Consider the following 24,998-nt stretch of genomic DNA (forward strand, 5'->3'; position numbering starts at 1 on the left):
ACTGGTAAGAATTCTATTAACATGAATAGAAGAGTTCAGATTAAAACAGGAAGTAAATAACCAACTTTGCTTTCAGCTTTACACCTCAAAGAATAGATATTAGCTAAAACAAGAATGAGAGCTTAAGTCAACAATTACACAAGGATGATGTCCATTTGCCCATCCTTTCCTAACTAGTCCTGTGAAATTCTCTCAACCAAACTCAAATAAATGGAAAACATTATACCCAACAAGGGTTCTGTTTACACTTGTTTGCAGATTTCTCGGCTTTTCAGCTACAAGATAATTACATCAATGATTGGTACGGATTTGCAACTTGGTTTGGGTATCGGTTTAGATACGAATCTCCTTCGATGACGGTTAAATGCAATTCCTGGACATCTTTTTCTACAATAAAGAATGTGAAAAAAATCAGATAAATAAATCTAAACTAAGTTATAAAACTTTCTAGACATGAACTGAATAAGTATGTATTATACATACTGCTTTTAAATCATTGCAAACAAAGTTTGAATCAGATCATTGAAATTGGTAGCTAAAAATTCTAAACCCCATGATAGGTTGAATCCAGCAAAGTCTGCTTGTCGGGAGGTGGGTAATCTCAATGCACCAACGCAGCATTCATTGTTCGATGAATAAGCCCGGCAGGCAAAACTTTGAAAAAGTCATACAGCTAAAAGTTTGTTTTTGATTATGTTGTTTTGTTTTCCTGTAGTTTCTTCTTCTCTACTTAAATGATGAATACACGGAGCTTGAGTTCATACAGCTAAAACTTTTTTAGCATATACTTTGGTTACTTGAAAAGAACTGACACTTACCTTGACAATCAGAATTAACTCCTTTCTCGTACTGAGTTTCATGCAAGCGGAGCAATAATGTCTAAATTTTTGTTCATAGACCAATTTTTGGGATAGAAGGGATTAGTTTGTTCAACATGAAGCGCCCAAACCATGATTCTCCAACAGTCCTGCGGTAAGCCTTCCGTCTGGCTTTCATCTTCCACATCTTGTTCAATAAACGAGCTTGCCTGCAAATTCAAATCGATAATGTTAAAAAATTGGAATGAAATCAGCCACCGGTATTTAGCATTTTCAATATAGGTTGCAGTACGCAGCATTTTAATATGGGTTACAGTGCAAAATATTAATTCAAGGGGTAATTTTTGGAGGACAAAATCAATTGCTAACATGCCTTTCTCTCTCATTTTTACAACCAAAATTGAGTTAGTTGGCAGATGCAGTAAATGGAAACATCTCTGTTATTTATCCAAAAATAACAACAGCTGTGATCACTGCAGTAAGGTGACCATATAAGAAACTTAGTGACAACCAAAGAAGGGCTAATAAATTCTAACGAGCAAACCATCTTTGCCTGTGTCAATCTGTTGTATCGGTTCAAGAGTAGGTCGGTGTCATCGCTTTGGATCCCAGATTATGGTACTGTTGAAGGCAAACCTCGACATTTCAGCATGGAATCTTCGGAATCTCCGACTTAATCCATTTAGGTGCCACCCAATGACTTGAGGTCCGTTACAAACAGGGTCCTCCAATATACATGTACTTTTGTCCGATGTTTGTTTGGCCACACTCCATGTCCCAAACCGCCTATAAATAAAGTTGAAAAAAATGCTGTAGTAGGCACTAGTGGAAGGGATCGTACAAAGAATGCAACTTGACATAAAATAAAAATACAAAGGAGATACCAAATATGCCTCATTTGCTCAGAGATCAAGTGAGTAGATGTTATCTTCACCGGCGGAGTAGACAATTCCATCAAGACGATGAGTTTCAATGTGAGATAGTGCCACGTTTCTCTGGTGAATGCTTCTGTCTTTTATATCAGTCAGGTTTTTCTTTCAAACAAGATGCCTATACATTACACTGCTCCTTCTAAGGATGTTGGCTGCTTCATCAGACAGTGAGGTCATCTCCACAACTATCCACAAGAGAGGAGGTTGGACCAGCTTTAACGTGTATGCCAATCGATTTAGATAATAGGCTTGAAGTGGTCCAGCATGTGTTGGAGTCACAACAATCAAAAGCTTATAAGTTTCCAGATCAATATCTTGAGGGGAGCGATCAATTAGTCGGGGCATTATCTAAATTCTCTTCTGTTATTTCCTTTTTTTGCACCAGTCTGCCAACCCCAGGGTAGTTCAACATTGAGTTGCATTCCTTTCCGAACTGTTGGGTGTTTGAAAATTCCCAACAGTCGATACTACCTTGAAATAGAATGCCTGGTGCTTTGAAATGGGATTCATATACGAAAGGTTCATGGAAATGAATGGTGTAAATCCAATTAAAAAACCAAATACGAAACAAATGAAGAACTGAAAAACAGCCTTCCTCCAAACTTGTCCTTTCTGTTTTGGCATGTCAAGAACTGAAAAAGTAAGGTTCGAGAATTCCGACTATATGATGAAGACTTGGACAAAGGAGAAGGAACTGAACGTTCAGCTTCCCCTAGTCATTGAAGTCCCCTGTCGAGGCACTGGAGACAGTGTTCTTCTAATGGATGCCATCAATTTCTAATCTGGTTTACTCTTAAATCAATTAAAAAACCACCACAAGACAGCAACCAAACTCATCACATGCTCGTTTTCTTTACCAATACAGATCTTAAAACAATAGCATCAAAATATGCAACATGTGCTTCTTGCTCCACAGCACATGCAGTAATATATCTTATTTCAAATGTCAAATCAATCCTACCAGATACATTCGGCTTAGTGAACCCATTTTCAAAAATACAATTTTCCCAGTCACCCTAATGATGCCTGTAAATATATCGAAGCCAAAGCAAAGTTCTTGATCAACAACGAACTGTTTAAGCAACTAGAGTAATCAAACATAGTTAATCCCATTTACAGAAACAGAGTTGACGAACAAACAATGAGATTTCCAAACAAAAATTTGCCAAAACTCCAATCTTACTGAAACGAGCAGCCGAATTACCTCGCAATGGAAAATGGGTATTCGATCTTTTTTCCCTGAAGTTACAGAAGAGAGAGGACCCGCATCGTCTTTGATCTCAGAGCTTTAGTTCGAAAGAAGAAAAAGAAAAGGCGTCAACTTTTTACAGATCTTCTTTTGCCTTAAATAAAGGGTCAAAGTGGTGAGTTCAAAAAGAAAAAGATTTTGAAGGAATCGTTACAATGGCCTTGCTTGAGAGCTTCGAATAAAGAGAGAGACAGTTCCCTTGCACCCAATCACAGACATTCAGACACAACGACAACACGACAACTTGATTTTTGTTTTTATGCTGCACATTTTTAAGGATTAATGAGATGATCAGACATGTACATTATGTGTTTTATCTATTCATAAAATGTCTATAACAAATTTATGCTCCCAACAACGAGACACGTGTCCTTTGTCGTTGTAAAATTTCTCAGACATGTATCCAATGTTGTTCCTTTGTTTGTGGGGAATCCATTAATGTAATAACAAATCTGTCTCATTGGATTTGACATCTTTCTCATGTATTTATAGATCTAGTTGTGATTCCAACGCAAATAAGTCGAGATTGGTGAAGAACATATATATTATTTAAGAATAGGAAAGAAAAAAAAATAAGAAACAAACATTAGTTATCAAAAGAAATAATATAGAACGGAAAAATGAAAGGAAAAAAAAATTGCTACCAAGCTCTTCGAGGAGCGGTGTTTATTGATTTCATATTCGCCATGTCAACAAGGTCTCCAAACAACAACTTATCCTCTGCTTTTGAAGGCTTGCCTGGTGGGACATAAGATGAAGTGGGAACCTGGTAGGATGAGTTTCTCAAGTTGTTGCTGTCATCTCTGATGGATAGCCCATCCGTTTTCTGATCTATATACTGTAGCTCTCCATAGCTATATGCTCCCATTTGGTTGCCATACATCATTTGTTGAGGATACATTGAAGCCATCTGGTTAGTTGGCATTTGTTGTGGAGGTATGCCCATATACTGTGCTCCCTGATTCGGTTGGGGATGAAAACAAGAAAACTGGTTTCCGGGAGCAGCTTGGTTATTGATTGCTGATAAATTACCGCTTGTTATTGGCTGAATATACATACCCACCACATGATCACTTCCCATATGTTGAGGTCCTAAAGGTAGGTTATGCGTTACGACAACTTGAGTAACAAACTGACTGGGGATACTGAGAACCTGCAACAGGGCTACGGTCTGCTGGCTGTGGTTCCCATGGTGGCGGTGGCAGTGAGCCACTACTCTGAGCACCTTCTCAACGTGCAAAAAGTATTATTAGTAGCAATAATATAAATATTAACCGGACTTAGATATAATCTACATGAATTTGGAGAGAGTGAGACCATGACAATGTAAATCAATGGTTTCCTAGAGTGAAATGTGGCATGCTGTTATTATAAAAGTGACTTCCTGAAAACAAGAAGGTTCTGTAACAGAAGTACGGTAAGCTAGTCTCAGCAGAAAAAAGACTATTATAAACAGAAACAAACCGTAGATAGGTGAGAGGGGCTTCTGCTGCTGAACCAGCTGGCCATTCCAGGCAGGAGTTGTGCCTTGAGCATAGGACTGCTCATATCGAGGTGATCCTATGTTTGATACAGTTCCATTTGCATGAAAATTATGCGGCTGCTGCTGAACCAGCTGGCCACTCCAGGCAGGACTTGTGCCTTGATCACATGTCTGCCCATAGCGAGGTGATCCCATGTTTGATACAGTTCCATTGACATGAATATTCTGCGGGTGCTGCTGAACCAGCTGGCCACTCCAGGCAGGACTTGTGCCTTGAGAACATGTCTGCTCATAGCGAGGCGATCCCATGTTTAATACAGTTCCATTTGCATGAAAATTCTGCTGCTGCTGAACCATCTGTCCATTCCAGGAAGGACCTGTGCCTTGAGCATATGACTGCTCATATCCAGGTGATCCCATGTTTGGTACGGTTCCATTCGCAGAAAAATTCTGCTGTTGCTGAACCGTCTGTCCATTCCAGGCAGGACCTGTACCTTGAGCATATGACTGCTCAAATCGAGGCAATCCCGTGTTTGGTACAGTTCCATTCGCATGAAAACTTTGTTGTTGTTGTTGCTGCTGCTGCTGCTGAATTTGAGGAGTCAAATGATTGGTTTGTATAGCCGAACCTGAAGATTGGGCTCTAGCAGAATCAGAGTTGTTACCATCAGAGAACATATCAATGAGAACAAGGGCTTTCTGCTGTGATGCAGGAGTTGTTTGTTGTGGTTCTCCCAAAGGAACAAGGGCCAGTGTATCTGCATTTAGTGAATTGTAGTCGTCACCACTAAGCAGGTCAATCTTGGAGCCAACTGCTGCTGGAAGAGTTGAACCGTTAGTTGCAGTAGGAGCAGAAGCAGGAAGCAATGACTGATTGAATGGTTTAGAACTTGCACCAGTGTTTGAGATAGATCTGTTAAGAAATCCTGTTAGTTAGCTCAAGGGTTTCAGATAAACCTGTATTAAATGAGTTTCAACGTGTATCCAGCAACCTAAAATTGGTTAAGAAATTTTAGTTACTCCTGACAGAGAGATACACTACTAATCACTAGATCTAAGAATACTGAAAAAGGTTTTCTCCTTCAGCATAGTCAAGCATCTGAGGACAAGAACATGATTAGTTAGCATCAATAATGCTTAGGACAAGAAGGATAGTTTAGCATATATCATTCTATCATTTTCTGTAGTTATGCAAAAAAAAAAACGATATTTTAGTTATCACATCCCTGCATATATGAAGCTAGTTCAGATAAATCTAATTACCTCCCATCAGACTGCTTGCTGCTATTCCCAGTATTGAGTAGGGGACCATTGACATTTGCAAGTTCTCTTGCAGCTTCATGCTTAGTTTTGTCTACTTGAGAAGAAGTTCCTGAAGCTAATTCTTCATGCTTTGCCAGTACTCGCTGCAAATCATCATTCAATGCTAAACCTTGACATAGAAGTGACTCATCCCTACAAGAGATAAAGAATCAAAGGTGATATGTCTTAAATTAGAAGTTATAGTAAAAGAGAGGATCCTTACGATGTGGAATTAACAAGGTGTACAATTCTTAGTTTGTAAGTACGGCACTGGTCAACTAAGTCAACAATAACGTCCTGCCTTAGACCCTGAAATTGCAGACTAAATAAGCTTATAGAAAATGAACATAAAAGAAAACACAAATTCGTTATAAGATTGAAAGAAGGTTTGGCAGCGTGAAACTTCATGTACTTTTGAACAGCTTTTTAAATGGTAAGAGCTAGAAAAACATGAAGTTTAAATTCAAAAACTAGCTCACATACTGATGGATTCGAGAATTTACAACCAAATCATTACAAAAATGTCAGCTATATCAAGACTTGAGTAGCCACTTTAAATAGAGATGGAAAAACATGAAGCTTACACTGAAAAATTGGCTCACATACTGACAGATTTGAGCATTTACAACCAAATTCTGACACAAATGCCAGTTATATCAAGACTTCAGTGGTCACTTAAAATCACTTCGTGACTTGTCGCGGGCAAACTACACTATTAAGCTCATGTGAAGTATCGTTTTACCAGCTAAACAAAATATCCTCCTTTTCTCTATTTCAAATTGAGGTCACGTACCTCCTTGTTTCCAGGAACTAAAGCATTTAGCATTTCTGCAAGGACATCCACAATGCCCCGCGCCTTCTGAATTTCTGTCAAACTAATAAATGAAACTCCAGTTAAAAGAAGACTAGATGCATAATCAATGATAAACTTATATGTGTTAAAAGTTTCAAAGTTTGGCAACCAATTTTGGAAAATGTTTTTTTTCAAAGTTTGGTAAATGTTTCTTTGAAAAATGTTTTTCAAAGTTTGGTAAAATTTTGGTAGATGTTTGTTGAAAATAGGAATGGGTAAATTCACTTTAGTCATTGCATTTTAGGGTATTTTCAAAGATTAGTCCCTAAGTTTCTACTATAAATACCCTTACCCATTTAGCTTCAAAATCATCCCAAAACATTTCTTTCTTCCTATACTAGAGAGCTTTCTTGTGAGTAGTGAGTGTTTTGTAAACACCTGTAAATTTTCTCTCTTAGTAAAAGATCTGCAGCAGCCCGGAGACGTAAGCACAATTGGCTGAACTCCGTTATCAATTTTCGGGTATTATTTTTCCGCTTTTATTTTGCATTCTCACTAATCTGGTTATAGGAAAATTACTTGTACTCGGTTTATTTTCCTAACAATATGGACATGGTGAATTAGCAATATAAGGTCGCGATCAATCAATAATGTGAAAAAAAAATAGTAGTACACATTTTACAACTCTATATGGCTCTAGTCCGTGGAAAGTTCTAACTGCTCTATTTCTAGAGTAAAGATTAATAATTGGTGTGACATTACCAGATAAGTACAGGGAGCACTGCTGACCAAAATTGAGAAATTAAAACAAGTAGGAACATTTTCACCAACTCATTTGATCTCTCTAAAAAACAAACTCCAGTAAGGGTGAATAAAAAGTTTGTATTGGCCATAGGCACCAAATAGAATGGAATAGTATCCTTATTAATGAAAACCCACTTTATCATAACTCAATAAGGCTTTGCAATTTATTTACCACATAAATGATAATAAGAATTTATTATGAGACTTTCACTTAAACAGATTACTGCAGCACAATTTCTACAACGAAATCATCATCGAGGAAGGTTTAAAAAAGAAAAAAAAGCCATGATAGAACTAAATAGGAATAACGGAAAAGACAAAAAATCAACATGCTTTTACCACTTAAATAAGTGAGGAACAACATAAATACCTCAGTGTTGGGAACTCGGGCTCTTCAGAAGACTCGGTCATCTCTTGCCTATCAGAATTTTGAATGTGGGGATAAGAAGACAACGGCTTTGTTTGAGGAGGAGTGAATACAGGTGAAGACCTCTCAGATCTCGGAGGGAATACGGACCCAGCACGCTGAAACAATGAATCAGTTTGGCTCATAGAAGAAAAGGGAAGAAGGCCACATTATGTAAAAGTAGTACATGCAGAACAGCATTTTTTTAAGACGACGAGTCATGGATATATAACAGGAGGAAAAAATCCCAAAAAAGCATGTCTTTCTACGTTTAGAGATGAGAGCCATCAACAGACATACCAACAACTCTTGGTATGCAACAAAATATTGTGGATATCTTGCCCTTGCTCCTCCGAATGCTTCTTGCCAAGTGTCGATCAGAGTCAGTATCTTCTCTTTGACATAAAATCCGGCTACAGTTGATCAGTACAAAAGCTGAGAACAAGTTTTGCTAGAAGAAAATATAGAAAATGAGAGTTGAAAATTATGTACTTCATACCTTTTTCTTGACTATTCTGACCATGTCGTGTAGAATACCTCTCTCAACACGCATATGGACAATATCCCCACAGTTTTTTATGATAGTCTCTAGTAGCTAGATCATAGTCAGTAGATAAAATTTACAACTCGTAAGAAAAAGTTGATAAAGACAACAACATAAGCGATGATTTATATCTAGGGATTAGTAAAAATCAATATAAAAAGTTATTAAGATCTTACTGTTAGTACAAGAAGTTGAACTTTAGATTTTTTGCTTCCAAGCTTATTTTTAATGCCTTTAATAACATCTTTCGCTTGTCTGAGAAATACATATTTAAATACTTGATTTAGATAATCACAAAAAATAACTGTAGCTTAAAATGTATTTTAACCAGCTAGATTCAAACCTCACTGAGAATTGGAAAAGAAAACCAATATTAATCAAATAACCAGCAAATAATTTACATTAACTAAAAGTCACCCCCGAAAGAATTACCAGTAATAATATAGAAAAACACTAGCATAAAACTCAACTTGAACACGTAAACTAACAACAAGATAAAATGACAAACCATTACGCTGGTCATGTGAAAGTAAATAAAATCTAGTTCGCATCTGATAAATTATTAGGATGATCAAGTCACAGTCAACAAAATCATAGAGCACATGGTAATCTTTTAACTTGGAGAAAAATAGCCGAGTCTAAAACACCAGTCTATTTCGGCATGAAACTATATCCATCTTTAAGAGCAGTGTTATAACATACGTCCACGAATTAAATTACAGATTGAACAAAGAAAAATACAAAAGCTAACAGATCAACCCTGATAAGCTTACTAAGCCTATTCTCTTTGTCTAAATTTACATGCGATAAAAGAAATTTATCCAGTTAGCAGCGAAATATTAAGAAATGCAGTTAAAAATTACATCGTGTACGGAAACAAGAAAGAACGCAAAATTCACAATCTTCGGTTACACTATTTATGATAAAATCGAAAGCGGTCATCCATTGAATCATATGAGCAATAAGTATAACGACTTCTTAAAAAGAAACGAGATAGATTGGATTCCAGTGCAGCGCATACCCGGGTTCGTTATTAAGCGTATCGCAGATCTCGATATTCCTAGCCCAATCAGGACCGGCCAGCAAGTCGCTCGTTGCTCCCTCCACCATAGAGTTCACCATCTTCGCTCACAAAGAAAAAGAAAGAATTCGATGCCAGTCACTGCTTGGAGAGATCGCAACGAAATGCAGAATAATCCGGAGAGTCCTTCGACAACACTTTCTTAATGTAAAATAAATCGAACAGTACAAAATCGGCAGTTCTATTTCTCTCCGTCTCTCTCTTCCCTCTTGCTTTTCTCACCCTCTCTCTCTCCCTATATGAGATTACTTTTCTTCTGTTTGATAACAGATTTTTCATTTCCCCCCTCTTTTTTAAAGCTTTTTAATTATTTGGAAAAGGAAAGACCAATCATAATTAACCACGTTTTTTACCTGTACACATGTCAATTTGTAGATTCCGATAATTTTGCTAACCACTTACATTGAACGGTTTTTACCGTTAACTGGACCTGGTATTTCGTGCGGGCGATTTGTGCTGACGCACGTCGTCGTTTTAGGCATAGCGAACTTTGAAAGAACTATTCCCGCTCTTTCTTCACCGACCAATTACAAGACAGATCGGTTTTCTAGTAAGCTGCAACTTAAAATTCTTGAGTAAATTAATGGGTGATTGTTATTTACGAAAATAATATTTATTTTTATAATTAAAATAAAAATATATTTCGTCAATAGCTAACAGATACTTTTAATATAATATACTTTTATTTTATGTAATATTTTAATATATATATAAATTATTAGCATAATATTTATTTTTATAATTAAAATAAATATATATTTCGTCAACAGTTAACAGATACATTTAATATAATATACTTTTATTTTATGTATTATTTTAATATATATATATATATTATTAGTTGAAATGAAAAAATTCACATGATCAACTAACAACTAATTGGTTTAGTGAGATAAGACACTAGATTTTTTAAGTAATGTTAAGGGGTTAATTTCAAATACTAATATTTGCATACGAAACAAATGGGTTTAAAGGATCGACTTTGCCTTTACAATACCTAATTTAAATTAATTAATCAATAAATCAGATACTTTTGATTATATAAAAAGAAAAAATTCACATGAATAATCTTTTATATATATCGAATTGTCGCGATCTTATGTGATAGTAAATTATATTTTATATAAAATTTATGTAAAAATATTTAAAATATTATAATTTAGAAAAATAATAGATAATATTATTTTGAAAAATAATATATAATAATCTTTAAAGTGATATTAATATTTTTTAAATTATATGAATTTTGTTTTAATATCATTTTATATAAAATAAAATTTAAAAGAAATTCTTTTTTTCAAATTCAAGAATACACTGCAATCAGCCTGTTCTAAACTGATCCCCTAAACTTTATACTTCTCACTGTTTGAGGAAATACCTACATATTAATATAACCCTTAATCAAAGTATCCTAATTTTGAATTCCTACTGAGGTAGGGCCCTCAATGAAAAGATTCCATGGCGAATATAGGTGACGAACTACGGGCTACGGCAAGCGTTTATGGCGGAGCACAAGTACGAGAGCCTACGGGAGGAAGACAAAGTTTGGATGAGGCTACAAAGACAGATCTTAATAAGTTCCATAGGGATCATTTGCCTCGTTGTCTTGCTTGCACTATCATAAGCTTGAAGATTGTGTTTCCGGATGATGTTTTGAAGCGACCATTTTGCCTCGACTGGAGAGTGGAGACTGCAGTATTTGCCGTTGAACGTGAAAGGAGGAGTCACTGGCGATTCATATCTGTTCCCCGGAGCATTTTATTCGACTGATCAAGAAACTGTGGATTACTATTGGATGGTTTTGTTCGTTCCATCTATGGTCATTTTCTTAGCGTCGGCTGCATATCTCGTGGCCGGTTAGTCAAAACCCTATTATTTGTGTTTCTTTTCATTCGAGTGAATTTTAGCTTACTATTAAGCTCTATTACAGAGTTGCGCATTGTAAAAAGGCAAAGACGAAGATTGGCTTTGAATCTTGAATTGGAGAGGCTATATAGTTCTCTCTTTGTTGTTATCCAGTGTCTGGAAATTTTGACTAGAGAATGTAGATGGTAATGGTATCATGGATATGAAATTTGATGATGTCTTCCCTGTAGTTACAAATGGAGTGGGAATGTAGATGTAATGTATTTGTTAGGCAATGGTATGGAAATTAAGCTTCTCATTTGACCTGCTCAATGGAATGGGAGGATCTTATTGGTTGTCCGGTTTAGTATTCTTGAAATAAATTGATACTTGGCTAGCATTGAATCTCTAATTGGTAAAAGGTAGCCTCCCTTTGGTAAATGGTTAATTTACATCATCTGTGCCAATTTGGATAGCTTCTTGCATTAGTCATTGCTTCTATGGTATATGCTTTGCATGAATACTGGTTAACCTGTGTCTGGTCTTGTAATATTGAACTTTTTCTTGTTATACAATGTTAAAACGTCCTGGAGAATGTTGAAACTTGAATTTGTAATTTACTTCTATGCATGTTGTTTTGATAATTTATGTTTGCTTTAGTAATGCCACTGTTTCTTTTGCTTGATGTCATATGCTGGTTTATCTAAAGCTGAACCTTTTTGGGAGTCGCTTTGATGTTGGGTCTTTGAATTTCTTGAATGTGTTAATTTTCCTTGTCATTTTTCCTTTTATTTTATGTATCCTGGCTTATTGATGTGCTATCTTGAAATGACTATGCGTTTCTGCTGTTTCACTCTCTAATGGCTTTAATCATGATTCAGGAATTGCTGTTGCTTATTCTGCTCCTGATAGGCATGGATGTTTGAAGGTGATTGAGAATGATTATTGTGCTTCGAAAAGATGTATGCGCTGTTTCTCATTTCTTTTTCTCGATTTCTTCTTTGTCTTGGAACTTTGGTCCTTTCATATTTTGTTATAGTTTCTGAGAAATAGTTTTCTCACTTGTTGAACTTGGAGTTATAAAGTAAACTTCTTAACTGCAAAATAAAGATGGTGAAATTATATTACTGAATTTGGCTATAAAGCTATTAACACAATTAGCTGCTTGAATATACTTCCATTACTCTTTGCTGATTTCTTCGTTGTTTATATTTTGCTGTTTTTCATATGAGAACGCGTAAATTTTATAAACTTAATGGATGTTGAACTGCCATATGAAATCTGCAGGTGGAATTCGCTACCTGTTTATTTTGAATGCAGTTTTTGCCATCATCTTTGGCGTTCTCGCTTTGTTTTTTGGTTCAAGCCTCCTCACTCTCGGGAGCAGCTGCTCTTTGCCCTTCTTTTGGTGCTATGAGATTGCTGTGTGGGGGCTTGAGATTCCATATTGGGGAACTGCCATCTTCCTAAGAAGGAGAGCAGCTGTAATTCTCGATGGAGAATTCAGTAGTCGAACTCTTGGTTTAGAAATGTCAGAGACTAACCCCTTGGAAGTCACCTCAGATGTGGAAATTCGTGTTAATGAAGGCTTCAAACCCTGAACGGGATCATCCCTCCTAGCATCCGGCGAAGAAGGTGAAACCGAGAGTTGTTATAAAGAACATCAGATAGCACATACGGGTTCTAACAGGCAGCGAGTGTGATTCAGTATCAAGACACCAGTATTACAGATCTTTCACGGGGGAGAAGTTATTACTTAGCTGTCAGTAGGAAGATGGATTCAGTTTTGGAGTATGGAAGCTCGAGCTCAAGGTTCCCCGTTCCACCAATAGCTCAAAAGCAGAAAAGTTTTAACTGCAGAGATGATGTGATGTCCGGTTGATTTTTGCGGTCATGGCTTGTGTGAATAAATTTACCGCAGCGAGGCAGTCATTTTGTGTTTTCAGCCCTTCGTCACAAAGAGCGATATGGGTTTTAACTTTAACTGCACATTTGAGTATAGGCTATATAGCTTGGGTACTTTACCGACCCGTTCATCAATCAAAACAGTTAAAAAAAATTCATCAATGGCAGAAAACGAACATTCAAAGTTATTTAGATGATTACGTAGTGTTTATATTATGCTTTGGTGGTGTCAATACCAGTGATAAGATTAATTATTTTTTTTAATAAAATTCGAGTTTTAATTGAATTAAATTTATTAAAATTTGACTGACTAGAATAGGTCTAGGTTTAACAATATCTGATCTGATAGGATCAATTTCTTTTTAGTAAAATTTGAATTTTTTAAAATTTCATCATAGTAGATCATGTATGAGTTTAAGGAGAATATATCTTGTCCCATCACAAGATAATTACGAAAATATTTTTTTTATATATGTATATATTATTACTTAAGTTTTTAATGAAAATATATGTAAAAATTAACATATAAGTATTAAAATTATTATATCATATTATATTTTTATTTTGATAAAAGTTAGGTTAAAAATTACGTTAAATTGTGTTAGAATTGTATTACTAATTAAATATTGGATCAACTACAGGATTGATAACTTTTTTTAAGTTTTGTACACTTTTACTCACTAAATTCAAAATATAATATTTGATTATTTTTTATTTAATTAAGTTGTAACACTGGGAATATATAAAATTAAGAAGGATAAACTGCACAAGTGGTCACTAATATTTGAGTAAAATAAACCTTAAAGTCATAATATCTTCTGCCACCTCTCCACCTCCGTTCATTAACTTCGGCCACCTTTCTCGCAGTACTTTCGTATCGTGAGTACCAACAACTAAACCACAGCTCACTTGCAGTTGCTGACAATGGTAGGAGGATGTGTTGCAACAATGTCAATGTCAATCCTTAAAATGATCCCGACTTCAGTCTTCTGGGGTTACTTCCCCTTCAAGGCTATTGAAAGCTTATCGGGTAACCAATTTTGGGAACAGATTTTATTGCTCTTCACTGCACCAAGCAGAAAATACAAGTAAGATACTCAAAACACATTTACACTTATAATTCAAAGTATCCATTGTCAATCATCTTGTATAAACAAAGAGAGGATTTTCTATTCCCTGCAGAGTCCTTGAGCAGCAACATGCAACATGCAACGTTTGTGGAGACCCTCTCGTTCAAGGCAATTGCAATGTTTACCATCTTCCAAACTGCTTATCTGCTACAGTATGTTTCGGTTTAACCTGGGTTTCGATCGCCGGTGTCATCTTTTCCTTGATGATCATGCTTTTAGTTCTAGCAAGATAATACATCCAGCCCAAGTTTTTCATAGAGTCACATCTTTATGATTTGGACGTGGCGGAGTATGAAGAGGCACCTGCTTTGCCATATAATCTTGCCACAGTAAGATACTCGTCTCCTACCTCATTTTTCATTGCTTTATTAATCATTTAAACTTTGCCTTACAGGAGACAAGCTGGGACATGGAGCATCCCATGCAGGGGACAATGAAATATTACATGAAGTTATTACATGAAGCAGAAAAATTTGAAGAAGATCAAAAAGGGAAGTCGAGTGGAAGGTAAAATTTGTTACTTTTGAAATTTCAGTACTCAAACATTAGTGATCATTTGTGTAGTTTACCCTTTTTATTTTAAGCAACCCGTTAAAGATCTAACTGCAACTAATCTTAAGTGACCACATCTTAATTAAATAAAAACGAAAGTAACCAAATATTATATTTTTTGAATTTAAATCGATAAAAAATTCGATCATTCATCCCAGAGACGGAACTAAGTGGGGGCATATGGGGGCCATGGCCCCCAATTTTTTTAAAAAATTTAGTTTTAGACCCTTAAAATTTTCAAAAAAATAGTTAGACCCTATAGAATTTTTAGAAATTCATATTAAGCTTTAAATTTTGATTTTTTTTAATTAAATCTCTCCCGTAATTTTTAAAAAATATCATTAAACCTCTCAAATTTTTAAAAATTTTAATTAGACCCCAATTGTTTTTGAAAAAATGTAAATTGAACTCTTCTAAATTTTTGAAAATTTTAATTCAAAACTCTAATTTTTAAAAGTTTTAAATTAACCCCCAAATTCCGCCACTGATTTGTCCTGTTGTCATCTTCATCATGGAGTTAGTAAGGCAGAATGTTATTTTTGTGTGCCAATTGCTAAAACACAAAAAATATAGAACGGGACTGCGCTACTAATTGAGGTTCTTTTGATGCGCAAAAGATGGGGCCAATTTTTAAAACAAAGTTGAATTACTTTTAAGTAATTACTGTAGCCTTTTTCAGGTAATTACTTTTAATTTGCATCTATGTCTAAGATTTCATGGCTTGGATTGATTTATTATGTTTCTGTTTTCGTTTAGGTGGTGTTGCGTAGGGTAGTTAACACGCAGTTACCAAATCAATGGCTGTGGGATCTGGTGGATGAGTTTGTATACCAATTCCAAAGTTTCTGTCAATACAGGGCTAAAATGAAGAACAAAACTGAGCAAGAAATTGCTCCTCCGCCAATTTGACCAGGTAATACAGTTTACAACAAAATCGAAACGGAATTTTAATATTTCTTGCTATTATTATAGTTAGCGTTGTTAGTATTTGAGGTTACTTTTCCCCTTATAGGCATGAAATGTGTATGGGGTGCTCAACTACTTGTAGGCCTGTAAATGAACTGAACGTTCAACGAACCGTTCATGAACCGTGCGGCGGGAAGTTCGTTTATGTGCGTTTATTTATTAAATGAACGAACATGAACAAGATTTTTTGTTCGTTTAATTAAATGAACAAACATGAACATAGGTCTCGTTCGTTCATTTACGTTCATGAACGTTCGGTTATGTTCGTTTGGTTATGTTCGTTTATGTTCGTTCGATTATGTTCGTTTATATTCATTCATTTATGTTTAACCCAATCTTCTTAAATCAATTTTGGTGATCAATTTATAAGTATCTTCTTAAACCAATCTTCTTAAATCAATCTTCTTAAATTAATCTGATATTCTGATGACCAACTCCATAATTAACCCAATTTTATTTGGAGATTAAATCCAATATGTTAACATGTGAGGCACCTCGCCCTTATATTCATTTTCCCCCTTTTTTTCTCAAACCTTATTGTTCACTGGAGAGTGGAGACGATCTCTGAAAGATTCAAAACAAGTTATATTATAGTGCAATATGAAGTTTTACAGGTCTGTTTTCATCTCTTTCTCTGTTTTATTTGACTTAATAGTTGATATGTAAAGTTATTGTGGGTATCTTCACATCTAAAACTCAAGAAAACATAATACTTCTTTCTAGAAATAGATAGGAAGATAAAGGTAAAAATCGGAAGTATATGAACATCAGTAAAAAGAAAAATATATAGAATTTACCAGAAAACAAAACAAAGGTTTCTATGCAATTTCTGAAAAAAGAGTGTAATAGCGGAAAATGATTGTTCATATGTAATCATGGAATACTAAGATAAATGTTATAGCGTTAAATTAAAGTCGTGTGAATCATTTAATATCTTTAAAAGATCGATCGAAATATTTGATATCTTCAAACATTTCATTACTACTAATAAGCTCTTACGCTATTTATCACTGTTGATTTGGTTGATTTGCATTGTCGACTATTTTTCATGAAAGAACAATAGAAGGTAGGGTCTCCAACGTTTATGTTCGTATTCATTTATGTTCGTGTTCGTTTATGTTCGTGTTCGTTTATGTTCGTTTATTTATTAAATGAACGAACATGAACAAGTTATATTCCTTAATAAACGAACATGAACAAAAAAAATTTTGTTCGTTTATGTTCGTGTTCGTTTATGTTCGTTTATTTATTAAATGAACGAACATGAACATACCTTCGTTCGTGTGCGTTCGGTTCGTTTACAGGCCTAACTACTTGCAAGCGTTTGTGGAGAAGTCAAATATTATTCAGATATTGGAGCAGGAGAAGGAAGGTGGTGAACAATTTACTGCTACTGACGGGTATGGTTACAGTGGTGGAAGCAATGTCTTGAAGGTGTTGGGATATTTCAGTATGGTGGGTTTGTTGCGAGTTCATTGTCTTCTTGGTGATTACCAAACGGGGCTGAAGTGCTTGCTTCCTATTGACATTAGTCAACAAGGTGTTAACACCAGTGTCATAGAAGTCATATTGCTACCATTTATCATTATGGTTTTGCCAATCTTATGATGCGGAGGTATGTTTTTGTTTTTCTTGTTAATGGTGTGAATGTTTTCATCCTTTACGAAAGCATTTTTCAACATTAGTTCTTTTTTAACTTAGCTTGACAATGACATATATAATCTTAATTAAAGGGTACGTGGAGGCTATTCGGGAATTCAATAAGATTCTCTTGTATATTAACAAGACAAAGCAATATCATCAGAAATTTCCACAGTATGAACAAATACTAAAAAAGAATGAACAGATGTATGCCTTGCTGGCAATTTGTCTTTCACTTTGCCCCCAAGCCAAACTTGTCGAGGAGACTGTGAACTCTCAGTTGCCATCTATGACTCTTTTCATATGCATGTCCCAAGTTCATCACACCATCAGGGCCTAGCTTTGAGGAGCCCCTTGTAAATTACAACCAGGTTGTGGTTTAATCTTTTTCAGGTCATCTTAAGAATGATTTTGGTGGAAGTACAGTAATTAAATCATTTATGCCTGTTCCTTCCCTTATTTGCATCCAAAGTCCTTAAGTTATCCAACATACATGATTATGTCACATGAACTTGCTGTAGTCAAGCTTGTTCATATTGATTTTATTGCTAATACTCGCTTTCTAAACAATATATTAATTCTATGAACTGAGGTTTAGGCCCATTTAATGTTGGTTTATTATGTGTTAGTATAAGGTAAATTTCCGCAATCAGTCTGTTTGTTCCAGCAATTGATGTACCTTATTTTGATGGAGCTCTATGCCTCTGCCCCCAGACTAAAAATGGCTATTTGGCATGTTGTTAAGCTTCGTCTTCCTTGGTCCGCATTTCTTTTAATGTATATTTTGAGATTTTTACCTTCTTCCCTTTATTTACACACAGGATGCCTACGGACTTCATTTGAAGCTGTTTTTATATGAAGCGAAGCAGCAACAGTTGTTATCTGGTGTCCGGACATTTCTTAAAGTGTATTCAACTATATCTCTTGGGAAGATTGCAAATTACATGGAAGTGGATGAGCCCACTCTGAGGTTGACAATTCTTTCAATCTTCTCACCATTTTCTTCTTTCCAATGTTTGTTTCATTTGTTGTATGCTGACCATGTGTCATATCTTATAGGAGTATCTTGTTTACATACAAGCACAAAACTCATGCCGTTGATTCCGATGGAAAGATTATCTCTAATGCTGATGTGGACTTCTACATTGATGATGTAGGTTCAATTCCAAGCTATGGTTTTTGATAATTAAATATTTGGAAAGATTATCTCAGTTATATGTAGGTTCAATTCCATACTGGCTGAAACCTTGTGAGCAGATTCAAGCTAATTGTAAAGCACCCGCATGAAGAAAAAGAAAGATATAAAAACATGAGATCAAATACAAACATTGGAGGCTTTTAGCTATCTCAAACCTTTCAAAAGATAGGAAGAGGGGCTTGAGAAACTCATGGATGTTGAGGACTTGACATTTTCAGTTCCCTTCCTTGGTGTTCCACATTCACTGAAATCAAGTGTCCTGCACTCTGCCTGCAATGAAATCGCCGTATCAGTTTCAATGAATGGCTCTTACGAAGGAAGAAAAGATGATGTTAAGCATAGTTTATAAGTAAATACCAAGATATTTGAAGCCAAATGTGAATGGTTCTCTAACCGACTATTCTCTTTGTCCATGTTATTAGGACCGTTTATGATTGATTCCGGAGTTTCAATTCCCAAAACCTCCAAGGCATCAGCATAAGCAGCTGCAGTATGTTCACTTAATTGTTTCATCAACCCAATGGCATCATAGCTTCTCTCCACAGGGCTCATAAGATATCCCATGTCCTGGAAACAAATTCCAATTATTAGGAACCATAAACAGAAATTTTTTAGGTTCTAAAAATCTACCTCAATTGTTATTTCTGTGTCAATTCTTGGGCCGGGAACAAAAGAGTTGATAAACCAGGGAGATTTCCATGCTGATGGTGATTCAATACTTCTTTTGAATGGAGTGTCTCCAAATCTGCCAATCCACATCAAGCTAGTAAGTTTGTGAGCAACCAATCAATTTATCCTAGCAGTTGAAGTGCAAGCACACAGGGTAGCACAAAACAACAAAATTGCTTTAGCAATGTGATAACAATAGGGAACAGTTATATTCTTACATATTATAACTCTCAGTAGTAGCATTATTCCCAGTATTATCAACCAAATTCTCTAGAGTTGCTGACGAATCCATACATTGTACTGTAGTATCGGCAGTTGAGTGGCCTTCATTCTTCTTTAACTTCAGAGTAGGGGAGCTAACAACTGTGCATGCATTTCCCGACAAGCATTCAGATGCAAGACCCTGATTTGGTGTGGCTCCTGTGCTTTTATGATATCGATTTCTTGGAGTTTGCATGCTTGAAGACAACAATGATCTGCCTGCTTTAGGACCAACATGATCAGGAGAAAACAACAATGGATCATTTAAATTACGCTCAACAAGCACAGCAGCAGGGCGTTGAACCTGTCAAAAGTATAGAGGAAAATATTAGTAAATAATAAATCAATTCACTATTAGATGCAAAACTGAAATATAACTGTAATAAAGACAAGAATTAAGACCAAGATTTCCAACAGAATACTGCAAGAGGAAACAGTATGTACATGTATGAACTCACAATTTTGTACGAAGCATCAATTTCAGTTTTGTCCTTTGTATGAATTTCACGGGCTTCCTTTTCCATGTTTCCTAGGGAACCAGTTCCATTAGAATCATTCTTCTGAGCTTCATCATTTAAAGAGTCAGTATGATCCCCTCCATTGTGTTTATCCTCATCAAATGCTTGAGATGGGTTTTCTTTTTCTTCAGTGGAGACACGAGAGTTGGTTTTATGTTCAGATGGGCGCACTTGAGATGTGTTGCCAGTCTCATACTCGTTGAAAATTACATCCAAGCGAGAGAAATCTTCGGTCAAATTGGATGCCATATCAATTTCCAGTTTTTTCTCACATTGTCTCTCTGATAAAGGTGATAGAAGGTCACGGTGGCGCTTCTTCAAAATGGATGGTGTACCGGAAAATGTTTTTGCAGCACTTTTCAGCAGAGAATCAGGACTATTTTCCCGTGACGGTGAATCCCACAACCGAAATGGACTGATGCAGTTCGTAGATATCATCAGCTGGCGAATACCAAGAGGACTATATTCTGGCTGCATATCACAGCCAGAGGGTATAATGTCACAGCTGAAAAACGGAATATCCAAACTTGGAAATCGAGGAGGCTCATAACATAGACCTCCAACTTCTTGTTCTGCAGGCAAGGTTGGCTTATCCTCCACACTAGAACAAGTTTCTGCTACACTTGATTCTAAACCAAAAGAATTCACTGGAACCAACTTCCGAGAATCCTTGTCAAGGTATGACTGCCCTTGCAGATCTGTATTGCCTATATGATCATCACTGGTATACATAAAGTCATCGTGTGCATTCATAGTAAATGCTTGCTCTTGATTTCCAAAAGGTTGACCGTTTAACTGACAACTGTCACCTCCAATCATATATGTACCATCCTCAACTGAAAGAAGTGAAGGAGACACAAAAGATTGACAGCATGAGGTTGGCAATACTTCAGACCTTGAAGGACAATTCAATTGTAAGGCTGGAGTTCTTCCCGTTTCAGATATTTGGATGTCTGAAGCCTGAGAAAGTAATGCATTTGTGAAGCCACCCATTTCAACCATATTAGATCCTTGTGTAAAATTTTCAGAGGCAAAGCATCCATCATTTACTGCCTTCGAGAATAGGACGATACAGCATTCATCATCAGGTATCAACGTTTGTTCTTGTTTGTCTGAAGATGTACCCATATTGATGGAAGGTGTAGGAGCATTTAATTCTACAGAAGACTGAAATGTGATATTCATCACTTCATGGCTTTTTCTGGTGTCTATACAGTTACTTGGTCCTGATGATTCTTGCCCCAAGTCCAGAGAAGAAATATCAGGTAAATCTGGTAAACCAAACTGGTAATCCCCACTCGAAGAGCAACCTTCCCTATGTATTTCTGGAATGGAGAAGTTGACATCTTCTAAAGATGGGTAATATTCTTCTGAACAATGTGCTGGACTGGAATTTTTCTCCTTTGCCACACCAGGCATTTCAGTAAAGTGGAATTGCTCTCCTGTATGCGCAGCAGCATTAGACTGAGAGCAGCTAACCATCGCTGACTCTTGGCTGCATTCTGATATGTCCTCAGGTTTTGTCCTAATTTTAGCAGCACTATCATCTACATTGCTCTGAATCGTCAAATAAGATGAAGGCATAGGCTGGCTTTGATTTGCAGGAAGTGAGAATTGAAATTGTTCTAGAAGGCCTGATGCTATATAAGATTCCAATTTCTTTTTGATCGAACTGTTCCAGTGATTTTTTATTGCATTGTCTGTCCTGTTACCAGTACAAAGATGGAAATAAAGCACGTTGAAATGCAAAGAAGTTATTAGCTTCTAACAGAACATTAGATTTTAGACAAATATCAGCTGATTACTTGCAGTCACAGGAGGAAGTAAAATGAATATGAGACAAATAGAGGTAATTTTGATATTACATAGGTGTAAAGGTGCGCCTTCTCTGAATGATAAGTTGGCATACCTTCCTCCTGGCAAGAACTTTGAGAGCTCTGCCCATCTATTCCCAAATATCTGATGAGCTCGAATCAGAGCCAACTCTTCTTCCTGAGTCCATGCCTTTTTGTTTATGGCAGGATTGAGATGATTATGCCACCTGGATTAGGACTTAGTTGTAAGAGCACAAACATAAATACAATAAGTTTTTTTTTCCTAATATTTTGAGGAGAAAAGGTTATTACAGCAAACACTTCCATAAAATACAAGAGATGTTTTCAATAATATTACGGAGTGAAAACCTCTCACAAATTGTTAAAATCAACATCATTAAATCAATTCGACCAGGCTAAGCCCAGTTGTTGTTACCATCCAACATTCTAAGTTTCAAACAACCCTCCTTAATTATACCAAAGTTCTAAACGTAAATGAGATTAAGATATTAAAGTTTACAGTTCTATCATCACACCTTTCTCTGCATTGTTTTCCAATTCGTCCAGGTAAGTGCTGAGCAATGGTTGACCACTTTTTTGGCCCATATTTGTTCACCAACTCGATTATTAGTTCATCCTCCTGTTTAAATTTCTCAAAAGCAACTCAGAATGCTTATCAAGAAAAATCTGTTTGTTCTGTCAACAAGCAACTCATAGAATTGTGAGAGAAAAAAGTAGCAAAAGCAATCACCTCTTTAGACCAAGGACCTTTAACTAACTCAGGATTCAAGACCTTTTGCCACCTGTGTAAGCACTGTACATCAGTCCGATCCTTGAAACACTCGGCTGCAGATGAACCGGCTTACAATTAGAACATTTAAAATGATGAAAAAATAGATAACCATGCCTCTTAAAATCGAGAATAATACCTATCTTTTTCCAATTTTTTCCTTTAAAGCGTTGAACAGCGTCGCGCAGAATCTCATCCTGGAAGCCCATAGAATTATGTAGTCAAATTGAAAATTCATTAAAGAATATGCATGCGACTAAATTGTAGATATTACACTGATACAGACATTACAGGATGGAACTAAATTAGTAGACGCTATAATACATTACAGAAAAAGTGAAAAAAAGGTTATAGAAAGGAAGGCAATGCCTTAAAACAAAAGAGAGCAGACACAGACTACGATGATTACCTCTTCAGCTGTCCATTGTCCTTTTGTAGAACGTCTTGTAGGACCGGTGATCCTCCTATAGAATCATTGCAAAGTCAGAAAAAACACAGAACATAAAACAATCAATTTCTAAAATAAGCATCGTAGAAAGAGAGAGATAGCACCCAAGAACCCCCCAATCCTGAATTTTAATTTATGTTCTGTAAGTGGTAGTAAAAGGAAACAATCACATCGGTTTAAAAAGAAATACCCATGAAGAGATCGCATTCTCTGAGCATCATCGCCGATGCTGAGCCCAACCGAAGGAGTCGATACTGTTCTGTCACCTTCCATAGTTCTTTTGTAAATGAATAAAGCTGCATACCGCAATTCCAACTCTACAACGCTTCTCTCCTCAATCTACTGTCCAAATCATTAGAAATCAACGTAACTATAGAGTTCCTGCCCAGCAAACAAACAGAGTAATCAAACAAAAAAGGGAGACGAAATCAGAAAACATATATATATAACAATTGTACACTAGAATCTAAAAATTCAAAAATCAACGATTTGAAAAATTAGAAAAGAAATCGAGTTAAAAGTGATAAATTTAAATTCATTCAGTTTTCAATTACTCGGAAATTGGAAAAAGAACCGACAGTTATTGAAGCAAATTGTTAAGTATGTAACTTGAAGATCAAGATCGATGGAATGAAGTTAAAACTCATAAGATGGGGAAAAAATCCTAAAAAAGGAAGATGAAGAAACCACCCACTAACTGAGCTTCGAAACCCGAGAAATGAAGAATCTGATAAAGAGAGGAAGTGGAAACGATGCGCATTTGCAGATCCAAGCGAGGATAGGTTGAGAAAGCGAAGATAATGATCTGCAAATGCACAGCTAAGATTACAGAAGATGAAATGGAGAAGATCAGAATAAGGCAAAGGAAGCGAAGCAGAGATTGGAGAGGGAGAGAGAATGAAACGGTCTACAAAGTTATTCAAACATAAGGGGCGGAGTAATACAGTTTCAAACCTATAATTAAAGATCGAACACTTCTTGGATTCGAGGGCCAGTATTTCTCCACTTTGGACTCGCGGCCATCTCGTGTGCTTTTTTTTTTTCAAATCTACCCAACGGATCAAAATTTATTTTCTTTTATATTATATATTACTGTTATTCCGAAAAATAATAATAAAAGAAAATAAATAAACATTATTACATCACTAATTAAATAATTTTAACAAGCCAAAATGTTATATAATTAAAACATCTATACACTTTAACTTTTCCGTTTATAAATTGAAATTTAGATAATTAAATATTACATTTATCTTGTATAATATGTTTGATATATTAATTTAAAATTAAATAAATTGATTGAGAAACATAAAATTTCAAGAATAATAAAGTTTTGGAAGTAATTAATAAAAATTACTATATGTTCTACAATAAGTAGTTTCTTATCATTTTTAATTTTCATCATTAAATTTTTTTATATATTTGTTATTTTAAAATATCAAACGCATTTAAAAATATAAATTATTAAAAACTTTAGCTTTTTTTAATTAATTAATTTTCAACAAATTATAAAAACATATATCACCTGTTGTTAACACTGTATAACGTACAACGAATTACATCATATTCAAATCTATTAGAATAAGTACGTATGGGGAGATTTGAACCATTTTCAAATCTAACGTTCCTTTTTCCTTTTCATTAAATTAATGTCACATTACTCTCACTCCCAACGAACATTTCTTTTCCTTATTAGTTAGTTATAGGTTAAACATTTTCTCTCAGGAAAAAGAGAGAGAAACTCAACCTACATCTTAATTAATTTATTTTCCTTTTAAATTACATATACAAAATAAAGTTATGGTTACAAATATTAGAATTAATAATCCAAAAATACTCAAATTTACAA

At 35.5% G+C, this 24,998-nt stretch overlaps 2 protein-coding genes and 3 pseudogenes across 2 annotated transcripts; 1 reads left to right on the forward strand and 4 right to left on the reverse strand.

Annotated features, from left to right (window-relative positions):
- Positions 1-776: 776 nt before the first annotated feature.
- On the reverse strand, positions 777-2,837 carry LOC120157102 (annotated as a pseudogene).
- An 802-nt stretch (positions 2,838-3,639) lies between these two features.
- On the reverse strand, positions 3,640-4,319 carry LOC120157241 (annotated as a pseudogene).
- Positions 4,218-8,446, reverse strand: LOC120157242 (TOM1-like protein 9). The gene is made up of 10 exons (XM_039168443.1): positions 8,412-8,446; positions 8,287-8,324; positions 8,088-8,200; positions 7,752-7,906; positions 6,578-6,659; positions 6,008-6,093; positions 5,746-5,937; positions 5,372-5,395; positions 5,034-5,320; positions 4,218-4,907 (listed from the first exon to the last, which is right to left on the reverse strand). The coding sequence occupies exons 1-10, from the start codon at positions 8,444-8,446 to the stop codon at positions 4,342-4,344; spliced, it is 1,578 nt and encodes a 525-aa protein (XP_039024374.1). The 3' UTR covers positions 4,218-4,341.
- A 1,205-nt stretch (positions 8,447-9,651) lies between these two features.
- On the forward strand, positions 9,652-12,960 carry LOC120157243 (annotated as a pseudogene).
- Positions 12,961-18,718: 5,758 nt separating this feature from the next.
- Positions 18,719-24,017, reverse strand: LOC120156886 (transcription factor MYB3R-1-like). The gene is made up of 12 exons (XM_039168154.1): positions 23,845-24,017; positions 23,340-23,533; positions 23,111-23,165; positions 22,841-22,898; positions 22,663-22,757; positions 22,448-22,551; positions 22,007-22,138; positions 20,038-21,802; positions 19,537-19,883; positions 19,280-19,394; positions 19,007-19,216; positions 18,719-18,919 (listed from the first exon to the last, which is right to left on the reverse strand). Exons 2-12 carry the CDS (start codon positions 23,420-23,422, stop codon positions 18,794-18,796), a joined length of 3,090 nt encoding a protein of 1,029 aa, XP_039024085.1. The 5' UTR covers positions 23,423-23,533; positions 23,845-24,017; the 3' UTR covers positions 18,719-18,793.
- Positions 24,018-24,998: the final 981 nt, after the last annotated feature.

The sequence above is a fragment of the Hibiscus syriacus genome, unplaced genomic scaffold (genome assembly GCF_006381635.1).
Source record: "Hibiscus syriacus cultivar Baekdansim isolate YM2019G1 unplaced genomic scaffold, ASM638163v2 tig00111238_pilon, whole genome shotgun sequence".
NCBI lineage: Eukaryota > Viridiplantae > Streptophyta > Magnoliopsida > Malvales > Malvaceae > Hibiscus > Hibiscus syriacus.